Source organism: Hemitrygon akajei, chromosome 21, assembly GCF_048418815.1.
Source record: "Hemitrygon akajei chromosome 21, sHemAka1.3, whole genome shotgun sequence".
NCBI classification, from domain to species: domain Eukaryota; kingdom Metazoa; phylum Chordata; class Chondrichthyes; order Myliobatiformes; family Dasyatidae; genus Hemitrygon; species Hemitrygon akajei.
Genome location: NC_133144.1, coordinates 40,886,657 through 40,912,478, shown reverse-complemented (window position 1 = coordinate 40,912,478; position 25,822 = coordinate 40,886,657). Strand labels below are relative to the sequence as shown.

General features: G+C 42.0%; 1 protein-coding gene across 7 annotated transcripts in view; it reads left to right on the top strand.

Moving 5' to 3' along the window:
- LOC140714253 (rho GTPase-activating protein 22-like) overlaps positions 1–25,541 on the top strand; it is a 524,093-nt gene extending 498,552 nt beyond the window's left edge. For all 7 annotated transcript variants that reach the window (XM_073025303.1, XM_073025302.1, XM_073025301.1 and 4 more), the window contains 4 exons: positions 3,198–3,271; positions 4,435–4,556; positions 15,998–16,907; positions 20,838–25,541. In XM_073025303.1, coding sequence (XP_072881404.1) covers positions 3,198–3,271; positions 4,435–4,556; positions 15,998–16,907; positions 20,838–21,063 — 1,332 coding nt within the window. In that variant the 3' untranslated portion in view covers positions 21,064–25,541. The remainder of the gene's footprint in view (positions 1–3,197; positions 3,272–4,434; positions 4,557–15,997; positions 16,908–20,837) is intronic.
- Positions 25,542–25,822: the final 281 nt, after the last annotated feature.

Here is a 25,822-nt window from a genome sequence, read left to right as displayed (position 1 = left end):
TCCAGTGTGTTCAGAGGTTCAATTTAATGTCAGAGAAATGTATACAATATACCTCCTGAAATACTTCCTCACAAAACATCGTGTGTGCAGGTTTTGTCATCGTTATGAAACAGTTGAACACATTCTTTTACAATGTGAAGCGTATAAGATTGAAAGAAAGCAAATGCTAACTTTGGGAGTTGATGGTTTTCATTTAAAAACTTTGCCAAGTTATGGAAGTGATTTTAATATAATTCACAATATTGTCTTTCATTATTTACAGTCTGTTGGGCTTTTTGGGGTAATTCACTTTTAATTTGATAAGAACTAGTAGAGGTTTTATTTTCCCAATTCCCTACACCATATTCAAGTCCAGTTGGTGGCAGCAATACACTTTTAAGATGGACTACCAACCACCATTAAAAGTCAGAAGTAGAAGAAGGAAGTTGAGATGTCCAGTCCTTTAAGCTGCCTCACCATGTAAATGGTTGATCTGTGACCTACCACCAACTTGGATTACTCCCCCCCCTCCCCGTCATGGATTCATTCAGCATGGACATTGGTCCTCTGCCCTGACAAGAGATACAAATAACCAAACAGTTGTTTACAATACCCCCCCCCCCCCCACATGCCCCTTGCTCATCCCATTTTAATTTGTTTTGGGAGTTATTTTGGGGCAGTAATGTGCTGATGTTTGTGAAGAATACAATGCAGTGGATGAAGGGTTATTGACCTGAAATGTGAACTATTTCTCCCTACATGGATGCTGCATGACCTACTGAGTATTTATTGGTATTTCCAACCTCATAATAGTGTTGAAAGGCCTAGACAGAGTAGATGTGGAAAGGACGTTTCCCATGGTGGGAGAGTCTAGGACAAGAGGGCACAGCCTCAGGATAGAGGGGCGCCCTTTCAAAACAGAGATACAGAGAAATTTCTTTAGCCAAAGGGTGGTGAATTTGTGGAATTTGTTGCCACATGCAGCTGTGGAGGCCAGGTTGTTGGTGTATTTAAGGCAGAGATTGATAGGTTCTTTATTGGATATGGATCAAAGATTACGGGGAGAAGGCCAGGAACTGGGGTTGAGGAGGAGAGGAAAAAAGGATCAGCCATGATTGAATGGTGGAGCAGACTCGATGGGCCAGATGGCCTAATTCTGCTCCTATGTCTTATGGACTTATAATGAGATAAAGAATTTTCAACCTTGTCATTACCTCTGTGGCAGTTTGTTTATATGTACATTCTGGAATTTTGATTTCACTGAAAATGTGATTTTAAAATTTTGAAATGGAGCTTATTTATGTTTTACTAACCATGAGTTGTTGAAAGGAGATCTCGGGTTGATCTCAGTTTGGGACAAAAAAAATTAAATGCTGCTAATTACAAAGTGCCTTGAATCTATCCCTACTGTACTTGGGCAACAGCCAGAAGTCCTGTTTAAACACCACAGGTCCTGCTGTGCTGTACTTCGAGATGGTAGTTGGATTTCCCAAGGGATCATTCCATTTCGTACCTGAATCTCCAGACCGATGGTGTCAAACAGCTCAATGTGCTTGCTTCAATTATGTCAGATTAGGAGACCCTGGTTATGGAGAATGAGCAGAGGAATGAAATCAGTTTCAGCAAGATGGACCAAATGGCCTTCTCAATACTATAAGACCTTAAATGTCCAGAATTTCCTGTGGATCAGGTTAAACTCTGCAAAGTATAACGTTCAATCCATGCTATCCTCTGCGTTTGTAGCACTACAGCTGAGATTGTTTTATTCCTCGGTCATTTTCAGTAAGTGAGGAGACTGGACTAGAATCTTGCATCAGAATTGAGAACATCTCCTCCAGTGGTTAAGCTCCCAGGCCATATTTAAACCCCAAGGGCTAAATGCTGCCTGTTAGTTGGGGAACAACTGGGGAAACAGACATAAAGGGTGACAGGCAACTTTAGAACAAGAGTAAGTCATCTGGCCCTTTGAGCTCTTCTACCATCCAACCAGGTTAAAGCTGATCTGCGACTCGGCTCCCATTGGCTGCCTTTTCTACATTCCACAGAGTCACTTGACCCAGAAACAGGCCCTTCGGCCCACTGAGTCCATACTAACCATCAAGTACCTCGTAACACCAGTCCCACATTCCCTTCAACTTCTCCCAGCTTTCAACATGCACCAGCACACTCAGGAACATCTACAGTGGCCAATTAACCTGCCAACTGAAACAGGCAGAAGCTGGAGCACCCTGAGGAAACCTATGCAGGCACAGGGAGATAATGCAAAGTCCACACAAAAAGCACCAGAGATCAGGATTGAACCTGGGTCACTGGATCCATCAAGCAACAGCTCTTCGTGTGGTACCACTGTACTGCCCCTTTATACCTTTTGCATATATAAAAAAATTCTGACATTAATAATCGTCTACAGCATCTCTGTCTGTTTCCTAACTTCTACCAGAGTCGAGGCTCTGTATTGAGACAGTCTGCTTCCGTCTGTTATGCTGTCTTGCTATAAAATTTTCTCTTTTACTTATCAGTCAAGACAAGTTTGTGGCAGGTTTGCCTTCAACTGGAAGATCGACCCGTGATTGTGACAGGAATAATAAGTGTCAGTGCGAGGTGGGGGAGAGATGATGAGCTATTTTTGAAGGGCCAGGACTGATGTATTTAAAATATCTAGCTCTGAATTATGAGGCAGCACGTTAGAGTAGCGGTTAACATAATGCTTTACAATGCCAGAAACTATGTTCAATTCCTGCCACTGTCTGTTTCCCCTGGGTGCTGCATTTTTCTCTCACATTCCAGAGACATATGGATTAGTTGGTTAATTGGTCATGTGGGTGGTGCAGACTCATTGGGCCTGAAGGCCCTGTTACCGTGCTGTATCTCTAAACAAACAAATAAATAAAGACAAATGGAGATATGAATTTTAAAATGTGACTGACTTTCCTACTTCCCCAAAACTCACTGGTCCTTCCCACCCAGACCGCTGTTAAAGTTGAAGTTAGCGCCACATGACTTACCAGGATTGGATACCATTTTCTAAGCGACCTCTGCAGAGTTGGGCAACTGGCTCAGCTGAGATCAGAGGTGGCAATGGGTGGGTAAATCTGGGCAGTTTGACCTGCCAACCTGTCCAGTTTACAGTTGGCAACCAGGGTTAAAAATGGGGTTTCTGTTTAAATACTCTCCTGGTTTGCAATGAAAATTAATAACCTGGTCTTGTTTTTACTCAGGGTGTCCAGGAGCTGATCAAACAAGTCACTGGTCTGCCTCAGGCCAATTACAATCTCCTCAAATATATCTGCAGGTGAGGTTCGCACAGTGCCTCAGTTGAATAGAACGAGAGGTGGGTGATGAAGTGCCTCAACATCTAACTGGGTAAATTTTCTGTGTGTCACTCAGTGGCAGTTTACTGATTTACAAACATGACTTCATTCTTGAAACAATAATGAAGTTGAAATCTGTCCAATCGTTGTGTAGACATTGAACTTCTATCCTTTAATGCAACATCATTAAAGTTACCATTTATTACCTTGCCTGAAATCAGAGCCTGAACTTTGATTTGAATCAAAGTGATCTTAGATAAGATTCTAATGCAAACAAATTGATAAACTTTGGGTGACACAGAAGCATAACACTATTACCTGAGCACCAGTGACCTGGGTTCAACTCTGCCAGTGTGAGAGAGGAGTTTGTACCTTCTCACCATGACCATGTGTGTTTCCCAGGTGCTCCAGTTTCCTTCCACATTCCAAAGCCCTGAGTGTTAGTAGGTTAATTGGTCACATGGGTGTAATTGGGCGGTGTGGGCCTCGTTGGACCAGGAGAGCCTGTTAACACGTTATATCTCTAAATAAATAAAAGATGGCAGCATTAATAATTGCAAGGGAGACTGGCAAACATTTGAAATTACAGGTCTGTTGAATGTCTTTGTGCACAGATTACCTTTTCCCTGTATAGATGTGGTCACATCTCTGGTGATGGGTGGAGAGGGGCAGATGATTGTCTTTAATGGTGACCACCCGGTGTACCTATCTTTTTTTCAGTACAGTTCATTTGTAATAGGGTGGCTTATTCCTGGTAGATTTTTTGGTTGTTTTGGAGTGGTGGGGGGGGGGGGGGGTGGTGGTGGAAGTTTTGGAGAGGCCCTGAAGTACTATCATATCTTTCAATTGTTTGTAACCCAGTTATCCCTGAAGCCTAGACCTAGGGTCAGACCAGTGGAGCGCGGTATTGCGGATATATAAAACTTTGCATTTGGGCAGACGGATTGTAGTAACTCTTGATGTGAAGTGTAACCGAACTTATCAAAGAAGCAGAGTTCTTTCATTAGAAGAGTGAATGAATGAAGCGTGAGTGTGCGAGTGCATATAATCAATGGGCATTGAAGGGAGCCTAGTCCATTCCAGTAAAATGCTGATGACTTTAGGCTTGTATTTTTCATTCTAATATTGACCATGTTGTCTCTAGATTCCTTGATGAAGTTCAGTCTTATTCAAGTGTTAATAAAATGAGTGTCCAGAACCTTGCAACGGTCTTTGGGCCGAATATTTTGCGTCCAAAATTGGAGGATCCGGTGACAATGATGGAAGGTAAGGAGATTTCACTCACCCACTTCTCTTCCAGCTACAACCTAATCCAGTAATTGGGAGAGCACTCTCTTTACTCCTCCTTTAGGAAGCACATCAGATTCAGCTGGTCTGCAAACCACTGAACTCCTACTCACAGTGTTTACTCTGTGAAGAGATGCTGCAGAAAGAGCAGACATCTAGGAGGTGTTTGCAGCAACCCCCCGTCCAGTCGATAATCAATAAGGCCATCATTGCTAATGGTTTGGGCTTGTATTTAAAAAGTACCACGATAGTGTATCAGTTAGCACAATTGCTTTACATCGCCAGCTATCACCGGTCGGGGTTTGATTCCCACCGTTGTCTGTAAGGTGCTTGTACCATCTGGTTTCCTCTGGGTGCTCTGATTTCCTCCCACATTCCAAAGACGTATGGTTTGGGGTTTGTAAGGTGCGGGAATCCTATGTTGACTCCGTAAGTGTGGCAACACTTGCGGACTGCCCCCAACATAATCCCTGCTGGTTTGATCTGACGCAGACGATACATTTCACTGTACGTTTCAATGTACGTTTGCCAAATCAAGCTAATCTCTCGGGTGGCACCAGTAATGTAGCGTTTACAGCGCCAGTGACCCGGATTCAAGTCCCACCTCTGTCTGTAAAGAGTTTGTCTGCTCACCCCGTGACTGAGTGTTTCCTTCGGGCGCTGCGGTTTCCTCCCACATCTCAAAGGCATACGGTTTAGTAGGTTAATTGGTCCCATGGGTGTAATTGGGCAGCAGAGGCTTATTGCTCCAGAAGGGCCTGTTACTCTGTCTCTCTAAATAAAATCTCTTTAAAAATCTGATTGAAACAAGCTGGTACAGTTTTAATTTGATGTAATACTTGCATTTCCATGTGTTCTGGGCAAATGAAGTGCCACTAAGGTAGAATATATATGTAACACCAGGGCTATCAGCTTGTGTATGTCTAGGGGAAAATCCGTCCACCTGCCAAACCGCGTCTCCCGTTTGCATGGATGCTGTGTAATGCACACGATGCAAACACGCACACACAATATCAGACCGCACACAGGGTATGTTTACAGAGTACACTTTATAAATCTAGGTAATTAATAGCGATACAACATAAAAAGAAAAGAAAAAGGCGCCAAAACTTATCAGAGTTCAATTAATTCATGTACAACCGTTGGAGCTCAATTATCGAAGCCTTTGGTCCACTATTCGATTTTCTCTGACCTCCTCAACCCGCCGCCTGGGACCAACTTCAGTGGTCAACCAGAGCACATCCGGCACGTCCTTCCTCTCCGGTTCTCCTCCCGAGAAACCCGCGCACTCACTCCTGGTTCCCACACATACAGATAGAACAACACTGCTACCATTGGGTAGTTTCTCCGTTATCAATAATTATAAACGTTCCAACTAAACAGAGCATTACCTCATCAGTTACCCACAAAGAAGCCATTTCATTATCACTCTACAGAGAAGCCATTTTATATATACAGTTAACATACAGTTAATAATCTGAGAACCCTACATATAAGTGGCTGAAAGCTTAAACGTAAGCAGAACACTGCAAATACTCCACTGGTCACATCGAGGTGAACTGAGTAACTGGGCCGGATTCCCACCCTTCCCCTCACCTGCCCATGGCCTCCCCCCGTGATTGAGTTGCTTTCTCAGCTGATCTATCTACAGTATACCTAATATTCACTATCTACTGTGCTCTCTAAATTGGAGAGACGAAACAGACGGGGTTGTAGATTTGTAGACATCAGTTGGAGCAAAGGCCCCTTCCCCTCCATCATCAGAATTCCGAACGGTCTGTCAACCTATGAACACTACCTCATTATTCCTTTCTGTTTGCCCTCTTTATTTATTTTGTAATTTATAGTGATTTTATGTCTGGACCGTACTGCTGCCGCAAACAATACGTTTCACATCGTATTAGCCTGATTCTGAACATCTCTTCAGACCAAATATGAAACCAAAACCTTTTGTTACTTTTGAATGTTCCATTCCGCCCAGACTTGGCTTGCTACATTGCTCCAGTAAACCTCAATGAACAACAGTGTAATTATTTATAGATACTCTTCCTCCACGTACATCACTGAGTTCAATAATACAGCATACCAGCACTCATAGGTTTTATTTTTGCAGGGAGAGGTTGCTGATAATGATTCTGCTATCCTTAAGTAATGTGACTACTATCTTTCATAGAACTTTTCCTGCTGGCTTCAACTGAGCCTGTAAACTTCTCCAATTCTTACCAGCAGTTGCAGGGCTGAAGCTTCCAAATCTTCTCTCTGCATGTAGCATTGGCTTACCTGGGGACTAATGAAATGATAAACATTGCCATTGATTATGAAAAAATAAACGGAAAATACTAGAAATACTCAGCAAGTTAGGCTGCAACTGTGGGAAGAGAAACAAGGGTTAACATTTCAGATCCAAAACCATTCATCAGAACTGTAAATGAGACTAACAGACACAAGAGATTCTGCAGATGCTGGAAATCCAGAGCTACATAGTCAAATGCTGGAGGAACTCAGCAGGTCAGCCAGAGTCTATGGAAATAAACAGTCAATGTTTTGGGCCAAGACTCTTCATCAGTCCCAAGAAAACTAAAGAAGCTTGTTAAGCCTCTGGGAGGATGGGCTGACGGCTCCGGAAGGTAAAAGCAAAAAACAATGCTGGAAATAGTCAGCAGGTCAGACTGCAACAGAAGAGAAACTGTTAATGAACCATTTACCTTGACAAAGTAATGCCGGTCAGAGAGAGTTGACCAGAACACAAGCGTATGGTTGGCAAAGCTTTCAAGACTGAGATTGATTTTGTTAAAGGTTTCCATATTGTGAAAATGGTGGAAAGAAACTAAAATACAAATTAGTTGTGGTATAAATGGATGACAGGGGTAGACTTGATGACTTGAATGGCTCACCTGACTGCTCGGTCTTTTTACTGTAAGATTTTATAATGTTGCCCATTGCCTACCCTATAACGTTCTGTGAAGAAAGACTTAAGCAGTTATATGGGCAGGTAGAACGCTACCTCCACCCAATTCAGCATATGAGTAACTTTCTCAGAATGTTCTGTGGCTGCAGCCCATCCTGCCAGCACAGTGCGGTTGCCCCAGCTTTTTCGCCTGACGCTATCCGCTTTGTAGTGTGGGAAGGTGATTGGGTATGGAGAGTGGGCTACATTTGAACCCAAGTTGGTAATTGCAGATGCATTGCATTCTGATTTCTGTACATCAGGATTCCTGTGCTTTTGTTGTTGAACAGGAAGGTTGTCGTCAGTTCAGGTAAAACACGCCACAGTAAGAACTTGCGTTATGAAACGTGCTGATATTACTGTTAGGCTCTCGGCTTCTTCAGGCGTCTCTCATCCAGCACGAGGTGTTGTAAACTATACTCTGAGAGGTTTCGTTACTTAACAAACATCCAGGATAGAAACTGGACTCCGCAGTGGGATGTTGTGATGCTATCAGCGAGTGATCCGTTTTTCTATTTATACTGAGGAAGTACTCATCAGCAGTTATTTAATGCCATTCCTAGCTACTGTGGAGAAAGTGGCGATGAGACGCATTGCATCCATTTGGTGTGGGTATTCTAGGATTCTGATCCAGGGAGGAAGGAACAGTGTTACACATTTCCCATACAGGTTCGAGTCATGGAGCATTAAGCAGGGAATTCGGCTCGTCTAGTCAATGCCAAACCATTATTCTGCATATTCCCTTTGACCTGGGCCATACCCCTGCCATTCATGTAGTTATCTCAACTTCTCTTAAAGGTTGAAATCTAACCCACAACCACTATTTCTGCTGGCAACTCGTCCCACACTTTCATCACCCTCTGAATGAAGAAGTTCTCCCTCATGTTCCCCTTAAACATTTCACTTTTTGCCCTTAACCCATGACCTCTTGTTCAACCTCAGTGGAAAAAGCAGGCATTTTTCCGATCTATACCTCTGATGATTAAGGAAGGCTGCAATATGTAAACGGTGATGCACTGAACTGTAACTGCTCTGAAAGGGTGTGGGGGGGGTAAAGAATATTTAGTCGACAGTGAAGATCAAGCTGACAATATGGTCCTGAGAGTATTGAACTTCTCAGAATGAAAAAGAAATTAAAATAGATTGGATGGGTGTCCATAACTATAATGATGCTACAAAGGCAGATATTGATTAAGGCACTCGGAGAGAGGCAATGTGCAGAGTGTGATTTAGATCAAACTTTTGTTTCACAAATTGTCTGAGAGGCAAATCAATTTAAAATAAACATGGCCGGGAAATGAAGTGTAGAAATTTATTTTTGTAAACCATTTTTTTTCCAGAGTTAGATCTGTGATAGAATGCTGACATTAGAATTTTTTATTTAGTGCAACATAAAATCAATTGTACATTATCACATTGTACTGTTGTTTTTGTTCTGGTGAATTCTATTAATGTTCGTGAGATTACTCTTTTGTGGGGATAAAAAGTACTGGTAGCCGCATAGTTCCCAGTAGTTCTTCCTCGTAACTGACAGCAACCTCTTGCAGGGCGCAGTATGTCATATTGAAGTTCAGTTTGTTTTTTCCATGTACGTAGAAACAAACAGTGAAACGCAACGTTTGTGTTAACAACCAGCACACCCAAGGATGTGCCGGGTCAGCCCACGAGCATTGCCGCACATTCCAGCGCCGATGTATCGTAACCACAGTGTTCAGCAGAACAACACGAGAAGCAACAACAAAACAAGCCCCTTCCCACACACAGAGACAAGCCTCCAACTTCAGGACAGGCCACCTCCAGTTGTTTGCCCTGGTCTCTCAGACTCTCAGCCTCCATTCCCTGACCTGGACTTGCAGGTGTTGGACTTCTGAAACAATTATGTTTCAAGAATGCACTCAGAAGCTGAAACCTGATCGTTTTAGGATTGCAGCAGCTTCTCCATTGAAAGGGCATCAACTGCAAAGGGCAAAATGATAATTAATATAAATCCAATAAAAACATGTACAATTTTGAGCAACACACACAAAATGCTGGTGGAACGCAGCAGGCCAGGCAGCATTTATAGGGAGAAGCACTGTCGACATTTCGGGCCGATCTGCTGCGTTCCACCAGCATTTTGTGTGTGTTGCTTGAATTTCCAGCATGTGCAGATTTCCTGGTGTTTGCAATGTACAATTTTGAATTATTTTGATATAACATGTTAATTTTTTCAAAGCTTAGCAGTTGGTATGGTCATAGTATAGAGTTAGGCCATTTGGTCCTCACAGCAATACCCTAGTTATTTTCACTTGTACTTTCTCTGTAACTTTGCAATATTGTCCTCACATTTAAATTGTCCAGTTGCCTCTTGAAGGCCATAGGGGAACCTGCCTCCACCACATCTGCAAAGCCAAAGGTGTTACAAAGTCAAGGCCGAGTTTATTGTCAAATGCACAAGTGGCGTGTATGCACAGTTGCAATGAAAATTGTACTTGGCAGCAGCATCACAGGCACAGAGCGCCACCTAAGCAGCATTCACAAGGCAGTGTAGTCCAAATTCCAACCACGCTCTCTAACAGTATTTCCTTGCGTTCTGATCCCCTTTGTTTTATGCCTGGCACATCTAGTGATAATATTTTTAATGAGGCATTTCAGAAACTTTCATTTTTTGACAGGCAGCCTAGTTTAAGGCTGAGTGTTTGTTGCCAATTAAAGATTTTTTAAAAATCTTTCTCATTGGCAGGGATGTTTCTTCTCTCCCACCACCCAAGTGATTGTGTGGGTGTGTGCGTGTGTAAGCCACTGCTCCTTTCTCAAGCCCCACTGAGGAGGATCAGGCCAACTTAAAATTCATATGTTTCCTTGGTAATAGGAGTAATTATATTCAGGATGCTCCAGGATTAATTTGATCAGCACTGGGCACATTGTGAAATATAAGTAGTTGTATAAACTTGTTAATTGTACAATGAAAAATTCCAGGTTATCAGTCAGTTAGGAATTGTATTGACCTATATATCCTTTGAACAGTTCACATTCACAAAAAGCATTAAAATTAATGAAGGGTCTTGACCTCAAATGTCAACTGTCAATTTTCCTTCACAGTTGCTGAGTTGCTTCAGCCTGTTTTTTGCATACCAATTAATGATTCTGTTTGTATGCTATTTTGTGTTACTGCTGTCTCTGCCTTTTCTCTTGACTCTCTTTTCCCGAGATATTGCCCTATTGTCTTGATCATTTCTTTTAGTTTCGTTTTTATTTTGCTATTATTTAACAAATCTTCTCCCATTGCCTGATCAATACTGGTAGAAAGCAGTGGGTAAAGTTCAAGGAGTGCTGCATTAATTGTAGCCATTTTCAACTTTCTCCGAAGAAACACCCTTAGGGCAATCGTCTTGTGTTTAACTCATTTTGCCATTTTTTTCTGTATGATCCCTAGTTCCAAAATAACTTGATCAAGGATTGAAAATCAGGAAGGGTAGAGGATACCATGCCACTCAAAGATATAGGTGCAGAATTAGGCCATTTGGCCCATCTAGTCTGCTCCGCCATTTCATCATGGCTGATCCATTTTTCACCTCAGCTCCAATCTCCTGCCTTTTCCCTGTATCCCTTCAAGTCCTGACTAATCAAGTATCTATCAACATCTGCTTTAAATATAACCAATGACTTGGCCTCCACAGCTGCCCGTGGCAACAACTTCCACAGATTCGCCACTCCCAGGCTAATGAAATTCCTCCTCATCTTTGTTCTAAGAGGATGCACCCCCCCCCCCCCCACTCTGAGGCTGTGTCCTGTGGTTGTAAAAGGATAAAGCAGAGGCTGATTGGCAGGAGGCAATAAAGTGGGAATAAAGGGAGCCTTTCCTGGTTGGAGGTGAATGGGTGGCTGAGGAACTGGTGCAGGGGGCAGTGTTTCTTTATGGTATAAAGAAAATATTGGAATGAGATATTGAGAGATACAGAATGTAAATACGCCCTTTGGCCTATCTGGTCCATACCAAACATCAACCACCCATTTTACACTGATCCCAGATGAATACCACTCACCCAGATTTCAGGGGCAGTTTACAGTTGCCAGTAAACCAACCTGTGCTCTTTGGGATGTGGGAAGAAACCCGAGCCCCCAGAGGAATCACAGAGAGCACCCAAAGTCAGAATTGAACCTGGGTCTCTGCCACTGCGCAGCATTGATTCTTACCAGCTGTGTCACTAAAATCAACAGACAATTGCTAGTGGTGATTATAAAATCATTGTGAAATCAAAATCAAATCAAAGTTCAAACTAGTTTGAAGAATTAATATCAGCATTTGCTATATGTTTCGACATATGAGTCTAGGAAATGGACTAGGAAACTGTTCGATTTGAGCCATTCCTGTGAGGTTTAGTTGCCACACTGGCTCAGCTGGTAGGACCACTGCCCAGTGCTAATGACCAGACTGAATTCTGGTCTTGGGTGTGTAACTTGTACGCAGAACAAAAAACTAAGTTGTCAGTCAGTTAGGAATTATGTTGACCGATGTTCCCTCTAAGTTGTGTGCGCACACACAACTTTTGCTACTAGCACACAAAGGAGTTTAAACCATATTCAAAAGGTGGTCACCCTCTACCTGGTTGACGTGTTAAGTATATTTCACAATCGTACACAATCACATTTTCTTTTCCGGTTCCAGCTGCGGACGGTGTTGACAATGTGGAGTTTGGATAATATGTCTGCAGATTTTAGAACTAGCTTATTTACTGTTTTTATTAAATAAATTATTCAGTGTGCTCACACATGTTGTTGTTACTGGGCAAAAAGTCGCGCAGCACATGATTTTTGTGCACACTGGTCATTACAAATTAGAGGGAACATTGATGTTGACCTACATCATTTAAATGATCCATCACAAAATAGCATCATATATAATGATTCTGTTTGTATAGTGATAACTAGTAGTGGTATAATCGAGTTGACTATGGTCTCCTAAGAGCTTGTGTTTTGGTGGGTCCTCTAATATCTGATAACCATTACTGCTATTGCAGTCTTTTCTTTACACTCTCTTTCCCCCAAATTATTACCTGGTTGTTTTGATCTTTTCTTTTAGTCTCTTTATTGTTGGGTTAAATTTGACCATCATGCATGGATTCTGGTGTAAATTCCTTGAACTGTGAGCAGGATTAGTGTAAATGGGTGGTTGGACAGCACAGACTCAGTACCTGTCTCCAAGCTGTTTGTCCTTCTGCCTCTACCACTTTGTTTACACAAAATCCCCTGGCTGTTTTAATGATGTCCTATTGATTGGTGCTTTCCGTTTGGGCTTCTGATGATGTTAGAATGTGCAAAAAGAGCACACAGAGCACCCATAGTAACTTTCAGCAAACTTTGGCTGAAACAGGAAAACTAAAATGCAGCAGATGCTGGAGACCTGAAATAAAATCAGAAAATGCTTGAACCACAGGAGAAAGTGGGGTTACTGTTCATGGTCAAATACTTTTCAGCAGTGAAACATACATTGTATATCTCTTGCTCTCAGCATTTCCAGTATTTTCTGTATTCTGTTAAAAGCATTGCAATGGAATAACGTGGGGAAAATATGATGGACATCTTGTTTTAAGCTGTGACTCGGGTTCTTCTGGGTAGCGTGCTCAAAATTCACTGGACACTCTATCATTATCAAACTCAAATAACATCATAGGAAGTGAGGCAGTGTTGGGGCCACTGACTTTCTGCTAACATGTTAAACTAAGTCCTGCCTGCTGTCTCAGATCCTGTCTTATCCCTTGTGTCCTGGCTTCAAACAGCATTGCTCAAGCAGATTGTGTGGTCCATATTGTGGGATCTTGCTGTGCACACACAGGCCAGTAAGTTTCCCACATTACAGCAGAGACTAAACTTAGTTTGCATTAATGCTCAGAGACATTAGCTGAAGATGTCCTTGAATTAGCAAAATCACACATTGCCAGTGCAGTAGTCAATGACTATTGATCAGATAAGCCCCAAGTTAAGGGTATTTTAGTGCTCATTGTCCAGAACAGGAAAAAAGGAGTGGTATGAACTGGAACTACCAAACTCTCATCAGAAGTTCCCTTTGAAGTGGAGAGGTAGGTGAGGTTTCATTTTCAGGGTTATTCCTGGTCAATAAAAATGTAACAGTGGGTTTACATTTCTGTTTGAAGTGAGAAATTGACTATAAGGCATAGGAGCAAAATTAGGCCAATTGGCCCATTGAGACTGCTCTGCCATTCCATTATGGCTGATCTGTTATCCCTCCCAACGCCATTCCTCATAACCTTGGCCGGTACTAATCTAGAACCTATCACCCTCCTCTTTATACAGTGGCATGCAAAAGTTTGGGCACCCCGGTCAAAATTTCTGTTACTGTGAATAGCTAAGCGAGTAAAAGATGACCTGATTTCCAAAAGGCATAGAGTTAAAGATGACACATTTCTTTAATATTTTAAGCAAGATTACTTTTTTATTTCCATCTTTCACAGTTCAAAATAACAAAAAAGGAAAAGGGCCTGAGGCAAAAGTTCGGGCACCCTGCATAGTCAGTACTTAGTAACACCCCCTTTGGCAAGTATCACAGCTTGTAAACACTTTCTGTAGCCAGCTAAGAGTCTTTCAGCTCCTGTTTGGGTGATTTTTGCCCATTCTTCCTTGCAAAAGGCTTCTAGTTCTGTGAGATTCTTGGGCCGTCTTGCATGTACTGCTCTTTTGAGGTCTATCCACAGATTTTCGATGATGTTTAGGTCGGGGGACTGTGAGGGCCATGGCAAAACCTTCAGCTTGCGCCTCTTGAGGTAGTTCATTGTGGATTTTGAGGTGTGTTTAGGATCATTATCCTGTTGCAGAAGCCATCCTCTTTTCATCTTCAGCTTTTTTACAGACGGTGTGATGTTTGCTTCCAGAATTTGCTGGTATTTAATTGAATTCATTCTTCCCTCTACCAGAGGAATGTTCTCCATGCCACTGGCTGCCACACAAGCCCAAAACATGATTGATCCACCCCCGTGCTTAACAGTTGGAGAGGTGTTCTCGTCATGAAATTCTGCACCCTTTTTTCTCCAAACATACCTTTGCTCAATGTGGCCAAGAAGTTCTATTTTAACTTCATCAATCCACAGGACTTGTTTCCAAAATGCATCAGGCTTGTTTAGATGTTTCTTTGCAAACTTCTGACGCTGAATTTTGTGGTGAGGACGCAGGAAAGGTTTTCTTCCTAAATCTTCCTGAAGATCTTTTGCAGTCAAACGGGGGTTTTGATTTGCCTTTCTAGCAATCTACGAAAAGTTCTCTTGGAAAGTTTTCTTGGTCTTCCAGACCTCAACTTGACCTCCACCGTTCTTGTTAACTGCCATTTTTTTTTATTACATTACAAACTGAGGAAATGGCTACCTGAAAACGCTTTGCTATCTTCTTATAGCCTTCTCCTGCTTTGTGGGCATCATTTATTTTAATTTTCAGAGTACTAGGCAGCTGCTTAGAGGAGCCAGTGGCTGCTGATTGTTGGGACAAGGTTTGCGGAGTCAGGGTATTGAAAAAGCTTTGAAATTTGCATCACCGGGCCTTTCCTAACGATGACTGTGAACAAGCCATTGCCCTAACAAGCTAATTAAGGTCTGAGACCTTGGTAAAAGTTATCTGAGAGCTCAAATCTCTTGGGGTGCCCAAACTGTTGCATGGTGCTCCTTTCCTTTTTCTCACTCTAAAATTGTACAAAGCAAAAATAATACACTAATCTTGCTTAAAATGTTGAAAAGAATGTTTCATCTTTAACTTTGTGACTTTTGGAGATCAGTTTATCTTCTGCTCACTTAACTACAGGTGTGTCCCCCTTTCCAAAAATTTTTGTAGAAGTGAAAATCCTCTTTGTAATGCGAAAACGGGTTACTAATGTAGGTCTTTTGAAAAAGTGAAGTGGCGTAAAGCAAACATTCATAAAGCGGGGGACACCTGTATTCATAGTAACAGAAATTTTGACCAGGGGTGCCCATACTTTTGCATGCCACTGTATATACCCAATGACTTGACCTCCACAGTTATCTGTGGAAACAAATTCCACAGATTCACCACCCTCTGGCTAAAGAAATTCCTCATTTCTTTTCTAAAGGGACATCCTTCTATTCTGAGTCCGAGATTCCTTCACAATAGGAAATATCCTTTCCACATCCACTTTATCTAGGCTTTTCAGTATTCGATAGGTGTTGAGAATTGAAGTTGTTCTTAAAATGGGGCCATGAGTAAAGAAGTAATAAAGTATGAAATTGGATCCTATGTACCACCAGAAAAGTAATCCTTTGATAATGTAGTGACAACTTAGTAACCACAGCTCAAATAGCATGTGCTCAATTCCTCATGGGAGCACAAAATGAACCATAATCATCAAAGAACAAAATCTCAATGTTTTTGTAAGAAAGGGACCATGCTCAAATGTGCAGCTGAGTTTAATTTCCGTTGTGGCAAGTCCATTGAAGGTAACTCGCTTTGTTTTGTTTCCCTGTCCCTCCAACAGGTACGTCCCTGGTGCAGCATCTAATGACCGTGCTGATCAGTGAGCACGACAGGCTCTTCCCTATCATTTCCAGTGACGTTCCCGTCCCCCAGCCCGAGGCGAGGTTGCTGAGCAAGCGCTGCCTGGTGGAGTGGGTGTCAGAGGAGGAGTGTGAAGAGGCCGAGGCTGACAATCAAGCGAGGAGCTCCTGCAACAGTGCCACCTCACTGGACGTGAACGTGAGCACCCCTGTGACTGTTTCCAAAAACGCACCTCGAGACCGAGCAGACAGGCCTGTGGCTGGCAGTACCAGCCCTAGCAGAAGACTGCAAACACTCCCCGGCTGGAAGTACTCATTTAAACAGACGGGAGGAAGGTCCAGTAGTGCTAAAGTAGGTGGCTCGACTTTAGATATTCCACACTTAACAACCAGTGGGAATTGGCTAATGAATGGATTGTCTTCACTACGAGGACACAGAAGGACTTCCTCTGGGGACAGGGTCAAAGAATCCGGGTCTTCACGTCTATCAACCTACGATAACGTACCATCGTCCAACCTTTCCCTGAGCGCTGGCGACAGGCACAGTGTGGCCAGCACTACCTGGTCAACGTCATCCTGTGAAATCTCCGTGGCTGACTCCAGCAGTTCCCTAACGTGTCATGAAAGTGACTCTCTGGTGCTCAACTGTACGAAAGCTGACTGGCCGGTGCACGCCACCCAGCCACAGGGCGAGGCGCCGAGGAGTGAGCCCTGCAACGGGAGCGAGGCGTTTGACGTGTGCATCAGCAGCGCAAGCTGCAGCGAGAACAGTGACTTACTCTTTGCGTCCAATGACTCGGCCACGTGCTCGAAAGCGCTTCAGAGCCTGGTCACGCAGCTCAAGTCAGAACTGACCAAACAAAGGGCAGAGTACGAAACCAGGATTAAAAGGTGACGAGGCCTATAATTAAGGTTTACATAGTTGCTTTCTGAGTTCCACTTCGGAGTTTTATATGTGGATCTGCACCAGGGTCAGTGTGTGATTTTTGTTTTTTGCATGCAATTCAAGAAAGGCTTTACATGCACAGTTAGAGGCCCTTCCGGCCCGAGTACACCTATGTGACCAATTAAACCGTATGTCTTTGAAAGGGGGAAACTGGATCACCTGGAGGAAACCCCACAGTCACAGGGAGAACATAGAAACCCCTTACAGACAGGAATTGAACCTGAGTCACTGCTGCCTTAACTGTGTGCAGAAAAGTAAGTGCTTCGGCCTACATCCAGAATCATTGGGTGAAGAAAGGTGAGGATTCTTGCACAAAACAGGCAAGAATCCACTACTTACACCAGTGCAGTACAGTGTGGTACTGCACTGGATCCAGTGAACTGACAGTGGGATGGTGGCGGTCATGGAACCCAAAAGAATCCAGTAGCTGTACCCTCTCTGTCTCTGGGTCAATGAGGTATAAAGTTATACTCTTACCTCTGCTTACAGTGAGGGAAGCATTAACGGAGTACGTGGGGCACCAGGGAGAGGTGACCACATTGTCAGGCCCTGCTTCTGCCAGGTTCAATTCCTCATTCAAGAGGAAAGCTTCCATTAGCAGGAACATTAATGGAATCCAGGCGTTTCAATAAGATCATGTTTTTTTTCTTAACATGGTAAAACTTCCCTGCATCACGTTCTGAATGACTTTAATGGGGATTTCAAATTTACTCCAAAATGTGACTAAGATCTTCTCTTCTGTTAAAGTTTTTTAAAAAAACAACACGATTTTTAAAATGTGGATAAATATTGTACATATAAAATCCATCCACTGGAATCCTGCTGCAAAGGATTCAGGAAGTGAGGGTGGATTATGGATAATTAAAAACTGTAATCTGAATCTGGTTTTGTTATCATCCTGTCTTTGCCCTCTGACATTCCCCAAGTTGTTGAGCTTGCTCACTCTGCTCCAATTGCTCATCTCCCTTCTTTATTTCATTTTTATGAACTCTGAACTTCCCAACTACCCACCACCTCCTCTCCACACCATCTTTTCCCTAGCAAAGACATTCTTCCTATCCTATCACCTCCTTCAATTTTCCATAAGACTATAAAACGTAGGAGCAGTATTAGGCCATTTGGCCCATCGAGTCTGCTCCACTGTTCCTTCAGGTCTGATTTATTATCTCTCTCAGCCCCAAACTCCTGCTTTCTCCCCATAACATTTGACACCCTTACTAATCAAGAACCTATCAAACTCCACTTTAAATATACCCAAAAACTTGGCCTCCACAGCCGTCGGTAGCAATGAATCCCACAGATTCACCACCCTCTGACTAAAGAAATTCCTCCTCACTCTGTTCTAAAGTAATGTCTGTATTCTGAGGCTCTTCCCTCTGGTCCTAGACTCCCCCGCTGTGGGAAATATCCTCTCCACATCCACTCTATCTAGGCCTTTCAATATTCAATAGGTTTCAGTGAGATCCCCCTCATTCTTATCGCCCATCAATTCATTTCAAAACTGGTTGAAGTTTCTCCAAGCATGTTTCATGTGGATCTGACACAATCCTCTCCCACTTCATGAACATTTTGTTTAGCCGGGCTTCTGGTGATGCAGACAGACAAAACACAGGTGGCTGTTTGCAGACACTTTAAGAGGCAGGTGTTTAACGGCTTTGCCTACTTTTCCCCCTGTTATCAGGCTTTCAGACTGCACGCTGCTGGCATGTTGACATGGCAGCTTGTTTAGTGATAACTTAACAGAGCAGCTGGCGAAACGATAAGATACCTTGAGCAATCTGAGTGCCAGGATCTTTAAACAAGCATGTTTCTAAGGAAAGTCAATTGTGGATATCTCTCTGGAATCTTTATTACAGGCTGCCTTAATGAAGGTTTATTTCGGGGAGAGTGTTCAGATTGTAACTTTGGTTATAATTGCTAAAGAGCAAGATTGGAGTAGACTAAATCCTTGTTACTACTAGCAAACAAGAGAAAATCTGCAGATGCTGGGAATCTGAGCAACACACACAAGATGCTGGAGGAACTCAGCAGGCCAGGCAGCAACTGTGGAAAAGAGGACAGTCGACATTTCTGGCCGAGACCTTTCATCAGGACGGGAGAAATAAAAAGATGAGAAGTCAGAATAAGAAGGTGAAACTGGGAGGGGAGAGGAGTCAAGTAAAGAGCTGGGAAGTTGATTGATAAAGGAAGTACAGGGCTGAAGAAGGAGAAACCTGATAGGCGAGGACAGTAGGCCATGGAAGAAAGAAAAAGGGGAGGAGCACCAGAGGGAGGTGATGGACAGTTAAGGAGATAAGATGAGAGAGGAAAATGGCTATGGTGAAGTTGGGGGGGTGGGGAACGTTACCGTAAATTCAAGAAATTGATGTTCATGCCTTCAGGTTGGATGCTACCTAGATGGAATATAAGGTGTTGCTCCTCCAACCTGAGTGTGGCCTCATCGTGACAGTAGAGGAGGCCATGGACTGAAATGTTAGAATGGGAATGGGAAGTGGAATTAAAATGGGTGGCCACTGGGAGATCCCGCTTGCTCTGGCAGACAGAGCATAGAAGCTCGGTGAAGCGGTCTCCCAATCTACATCGAATCTCAACGATATACATGAGGCCACACTGAGAGCATGAAACACAGTAGATGACCCCAACAGACTCACAAGTGAAGGGCTGCCTCACCTAGAAGGAGTGCTTGGGGCCCTGAATGGTAGTGAGGGAGGATACTCACATACTACAAAAGTAAGTCTAAGATAAATTGACATTTTTGCCAGCAGGTGGTGTAGTGGCATCCATACCAGGCCTCAAGACCAATGGTCCCGGGTTTGAATCTGGCCAGCTCCTTGCATGCTTTCCTTTCATGTTGGGTTGAGTGTTGAGCTAGCAACTTGTCTTCGTAAAAAAAACAGACAAATGCTAAAGAAATGGCAAGGTTGCTGCCTGATGCCTCACAAGGTATGGAAATGAACAACAACAAACTGACATTCATGAGAGTTATGACTGAGGAGAGTTGACGTTCATTTTCGTATACTGAGTCCATCCTGATGCACTAGTCCCATCTAGTGGTGCCAAGGCATTAGTCATTTCAGTAATATTTCCCATAATTCCTGTTACTTTTGGCTGTACCTTGAGTTATCAGCCGTTTTTATAAATTCACCTTCGAATGAGCATTTTTATTTTGTGTTGATGTCTTTTTGGTTCTTCTGATGTGTATCAATCTATCACCTCTCACAAAATCCAATACAAACTTGTTTGTCTCTCACTTAGAAAAACTGTTGAGATTAAAAATAGTAACTGATCAGATGATCCAATTAACATGGACTTCAGCCAAAACGCTTGAAGCTAAATCCTGCCCAAATATTTGAATAGTGAAAAGCCAAAGCACCTTTGGCAAAAGTAAGGAGGTACTACAATTAAGAATGGAATTTCACATCTTGTATGTGAGTTTGAGGTGACGTTACAACAATCGAAAGGTTACAACAACAGAAGACAAGCCCAAACTAACTGCATCAGTCTACCATCACAGCAGGTTGTCCGGATCAAAGAACGGGACAGAGAAAAAATCATTGCAAATGCCACCCACCCTGTAAAATATCTTTCCCTAAAACTCCCTTCTGGAAATGCTTTAGGGAAGTAAAATAAAAACTTCACGGCATCTTAAAAGTTTCTTCCTCAGGCAGTTAATCTGATCAGCTATTTTATCTATGCACTGTAAATACTTTAAACCACTGTTTATAATGCTGTTTACATTCTGGTATTTATGCACATTTTATTCCATAAAAGAATTAGATAAAATATTAAGTTAGTCTTTATAATTGTTGAATGTTATTGCTGCATGTTGCATCAGCACACAAATATATTTGATCCTTGGTCGTTGATTTCTTCAGGCTTGAAGAGTCCAGCACAGAGCTGAGAGTGCAAGTGAACAAACTGGAAGAAGAGCTGGACCAGGGGAAAAAGAAATACACCATGCTTGAGATTAGGATGCGGAACGCAGACCGGGCACGTGAAGATGCGGAGAAGAGAAACCACCTCCTGCAGAAGGAAATGGAGGACTTCTTTGCCACCTTAGGAGACTTTACACTGGAATCCAGGGATTCCAATCCCAAGTAGCAAAATCTGTTCTTAAACCTGCGACATGCCAGACCACAAAGACACCCGTTTACAGACGTAATTGATATTTTATAAGAAGCATATGCATTTATTTTTAATGATATGATTTAATGTGGTATGAGCATTAATAGTCATTTATGTTTTGTACTACTCATGCTTTTTTGTCGCTGTTGGAAAGGCTCTCGTGGGCCCCACAGGCTGTTTACATATTGATTTTCTGCAAGTAGACATTTGGAAGTTAGTATGTCTTCTCTTAAGCCCATTCCAAAGAGTCCCAAACCCTGCTTCTGCTCAAGAAGCAACCATGTTTACAACGTGATGAGGCTTATTTCCTCTCTGTACATCAAGACATTGTGATGGTGCAGCAATTTGGTGGGTCTGAAATTGAGGTGGAAAAGTTAAACGTAGGACTTTTTCTTCCGCCCCCCCCCAACCCCCCAAAAAAATCAGGCTGTAATTCACCTCATTCAGTTTCCTGGAGAGCAAATTGTTATGTTTGTGTAATTTACAGTAAACCTCTAATGATCAGTTGTCCAATTATTCGGAACTCCGGGTGTTTTGGCACAGGACTCACTCATTAATCCAGAGTGGGAGCTGGATGTCACCCAGATGCCGGGTTTGGAAAACTACCAACACGAGCATGGTTAACTGTCCATTTACAGTTAGACTGCACAAAACAGGCCCTTAACCTCCCAAGCCATTTGTCTTTGGGTTGTGGGAAGAAACCGAAGCTCCCGGAGAAACCCACTATATCACAAGACTTCACACAGACTGACCTCAAGATCTCTGAAGCAGTGTCATCCGTTCCCTGTTCTCACACAGTTAAAAAAGGTACAAGCTGAAACTCACATGTTCTATGTCCCCACACTCTCTTTAAACTCACCAGGTTTGACTACACTGTCATCCCACTGCTTATTATACTACTGTGTAACATGTTTAACAAATGTTATTAGACGATAGTCCAGAAAACCTGCTACTCCAGTTTACATCTGGGCTATTGCAGTGTAAGTAAACAGATGGTCAATTTTTGCTTAGCCTCTGAGTACCTGTGCATATCTATTAGCTTCCACCTCTTGTCAGTGCACTGCTGATTCACACAGAATGTTAAGCTCTTTGTCAGTAATTTTGGAACCACTGCAACAGCTCAGAGTTGTGCACAAGCTGTCTTGTAGCAATGCTATGCAAGGCTGCCACCTAGAGGTATTAACTCAGCTCTACACAGTTTAATTCGGGCGCGATGGGAAACCAGTTCTCCACTTACGGATTGTTTGAAATGACTGTGTATGGTCCAATCTTTCTGCTCGTATGCAGACCAGAAGCAAAAAAAAAAATACTGGGAAAAGTAAACTGTTAGTAGACAGGCAAAATTGTTACAAACATTGAAGCAAGGAGCCTTCAATAACATGAGAACCTCTCTGCTTTATGATGAGTTATGATCTTCATTTGAAGAGCAATACCAACAAATTTCTGTGTTTTGAATTTCTGTACATTTAGTAATTCCTTTCTTGCTCACCATATCAAACAGCAGTGTTTCTATATCAGACATCCAGGTTATGCAGATGGTAATGATCTGATTCACTAAGCTTGAGAAAAATCAAAGGAATGAAGTATTTTATAGAAAAAGGCTATTAAAATATCATTCCTTGTAACTATTAGCCATTGAAATACCAAACTTTAATGGCTACCTGTTCATTTAGCCTATTTTTTTAATTATAGAAATAGATTAATATTAACATTTTATCTTAATGTTTTCCCTATTTCAAGTTTTTCCCTGTCCTTATGTACGATTGACCAAATTGGCTGGATCCAAGCACAAGTTTCATACTGTTAAGTTGCTGTAGACTTGAGGGGATGTGGAGGAACCTGTATTTATATTAATGAATAATAAATTAGAGCACAAGATATTGTCTGAAATGGTGCTGGGATAAAGCATAACTAAATCCATAATATGGGTAGAGCCTCACTGGATAATGTGTTCAGATAATTGTCCCAGAGACTTGGTGTGAATGAACTCAGCTCATAGAAGGAGGAAATGTTAAACTGTGGTTTCCATAACTTTCCTGTGCATGGTGCATTCACACAGAAAGCCAAAGTCTTTTTAGAATCAAGGTTAATCAGCTTCCCATTGATCGCCACGGTTACTGCCTGTTCTCATTGCCAGCATTTTATGTTTTATTTCTACGTGGAAGATATTTTAACAGTCCCTATGATATCACATTCACTGTCCTTTTGATCCAGATACAGCAAATTCTCCTTAAAGTGCAATCCTGTTCAGATGATGGGTTGATCACAGCTGCAATGCTTCTTCGACTGTTTGAAACCTTTGAATATTTAACCAGTTGCTCATTTTTTAAAAAAAAAATACTTTTATACAGAGACAGATAATAAAATCTAAAAGCACTCAGTAGGGGCCCCACAGGATTCAAGTACTTTAGATCATGAATGCATGCCAATGTGCTCTTGATCAAGAAGACATAAATGCCACAATTGATTTTATTTCATGTCAGTCTTTGGTTTGCTGTCTCCAACAAAATTTGATATATCATTTAAGGAAAGACTGGCAGTAGTTTTAAGCTCCCGTTCCACAGTGGCCATCAAAATATGAATCTAGATACATCATCCACTCTTCTCATAAGAAAATGCTTTTCAAACATTCCTCCTAGTTTAAGCTGTGAGGTGAGAAACACAGCAAGATGTTGTGACTGTATATTTCAATTAATGACCTTAATGTGTAACTGATCAATAAAAGCCATCGTGTAAAAGGGCAAAGGTCACATAACTGCTGTTTAAGAGTTCTGTCAAATGGCTTGTTCAGTCTCTTGTCTATTTACAGGAAATGATGTGTATGGGGAAATTATTTACATGGATGTTATTTCTTAAATATCAAGTGTAAATTATAAAACTGTATTAAGCACAATGTCGATTATTCAAAATTTCATCATCACCTGCCATTTTAAGGGACTTTAAAATTCAATCGGTCACTTGAGAATGAACTGTGAGTAAGTGTTTTAAGGGCCAGTATTGCAAAGTGCAGTTGGATTTCTGACAATCCTTACATGTTCTAAATAACTTGCTAAGGAAACCTTTATCAATGAAGTGATCAGAACCTTTGGCTATGACAATTGGAATTGCGATGGAATAGATAATTACTCTTGAAAATGGAATAGGTTCAGCAAGGCCCACATTTAGTCCCAAAGGGTTTAAATGCATGTGATGTTTTTCCACAAAGTTTGTTTGCATGTGGCTGCATTATTGTAATAGAATCAGATACCAAATGCCCAGCGTTAAAAGAATACCAGTAATCCAGAATACTAGGGGGAGAAAAAGCAACAAATAGCATTTTCCCCTCAATCTTTGCTAGCTCATGGCTGGTATTCAGTGTCCCAATGGGACATTATAAGAAGTCAAGTGTAAATGTCTGCATCTATGTTAGAATTTAACTATTTTCCCCCTTCTCCTCTGGAAATAAAACCTGACCGATTTGACTGGCCTCCAGAAGAGGCCACATTCAGTATGGAATCCAGCACAACTAGGTCTCCCCCTGGGATCATTACACAGTGTCAGGGCAGGGAATCACTTCATTCCTTAGACTATGAAGGTCCAAGGGCAAATAGCAACTGCCAAAGAATGAAGAGGAAATCAATTGGTAAGGGTGAAGTTACCTGATGAAATATCCTTTTGAAAATGGGACAAAAAGCTTTTCCTACCAAATAGTGGTCAACTGAATGGTGTCAACAGTAGAAGGTTGAAAGAGAGGGAAACCCCATACATTCATGTGTCAAAACAGAGCCATGTCAGCGGGAACAGACCCTGCAACATCAGGGCACAAGCAGCCTGTGGGAGTTTGCAATATCCAATAGTGTTACAAACAAAAGAAAACCTCATGGATTCATTGGGTATGAGTTACATTCTGCTTTCCATTTGGAATGATAGACGGGATAACAGAGAGCTCAAATGCAGGTCCCCTCTTATTTTTGTATGAACTCAGGATTGTCTTGGTGGTGTGCCCTCGCTTTACCCAGAGTGACTGGTGGAGTCGTTGTATTATCACTGTGGAACCAAGCAACTAAACAAGGCAGATTATTAACCTGCTACTGAGATAGGACAGGCAGCACAGATGTGGTGATGGCAGTATTAATATGTATATGCCTTATTTTTAAAGATCAAATCACTAATCACATAGCTCCAGGATAGTTGCATTATCCAGTTTTCTGTGCCTTTTGAACACAGTGGGCTGTTGTTCCATAGTCCATGCATTTACTTATTAAAACAGTAATGACATTGTCTTTGAAAGTAAGGCCTGTATCTTGGGACAATAAATTATTGCTTGAAGCGTGAACCAATTTGCACACACAATTTGAGATTTGAGCATGTCTTTCATGAGACATTCAAAATGTCCAACCAATGTTATTGATGTATTTTATTGGTTTTTGCACTATGTAAAAAAGAGCTTGTAAGTAAACAGACTCTTTACTGTTCCTCTACTGAATATATTAAGCTTTTTAAGAGAGAAAAAATGAGCAGTTTGTGTTTTTTACAAAGCTTTGTAAATTACATTGAAACCATTTAAAGAGTCATACAACACAGAAATAGACCAGCTCAGCCGATTCATGCCAAACAACACTCCCATTTAAGCTCGTTGCATTTGCCTGTGTTTATTCCATATCACTCTAAACCTTTCCTATCCATGTACCTATTCAAATGCCTTAATGAGTGTTGACAGAAGTCCAGGACTGAACCAGGAACCTTTCAGTCTAGT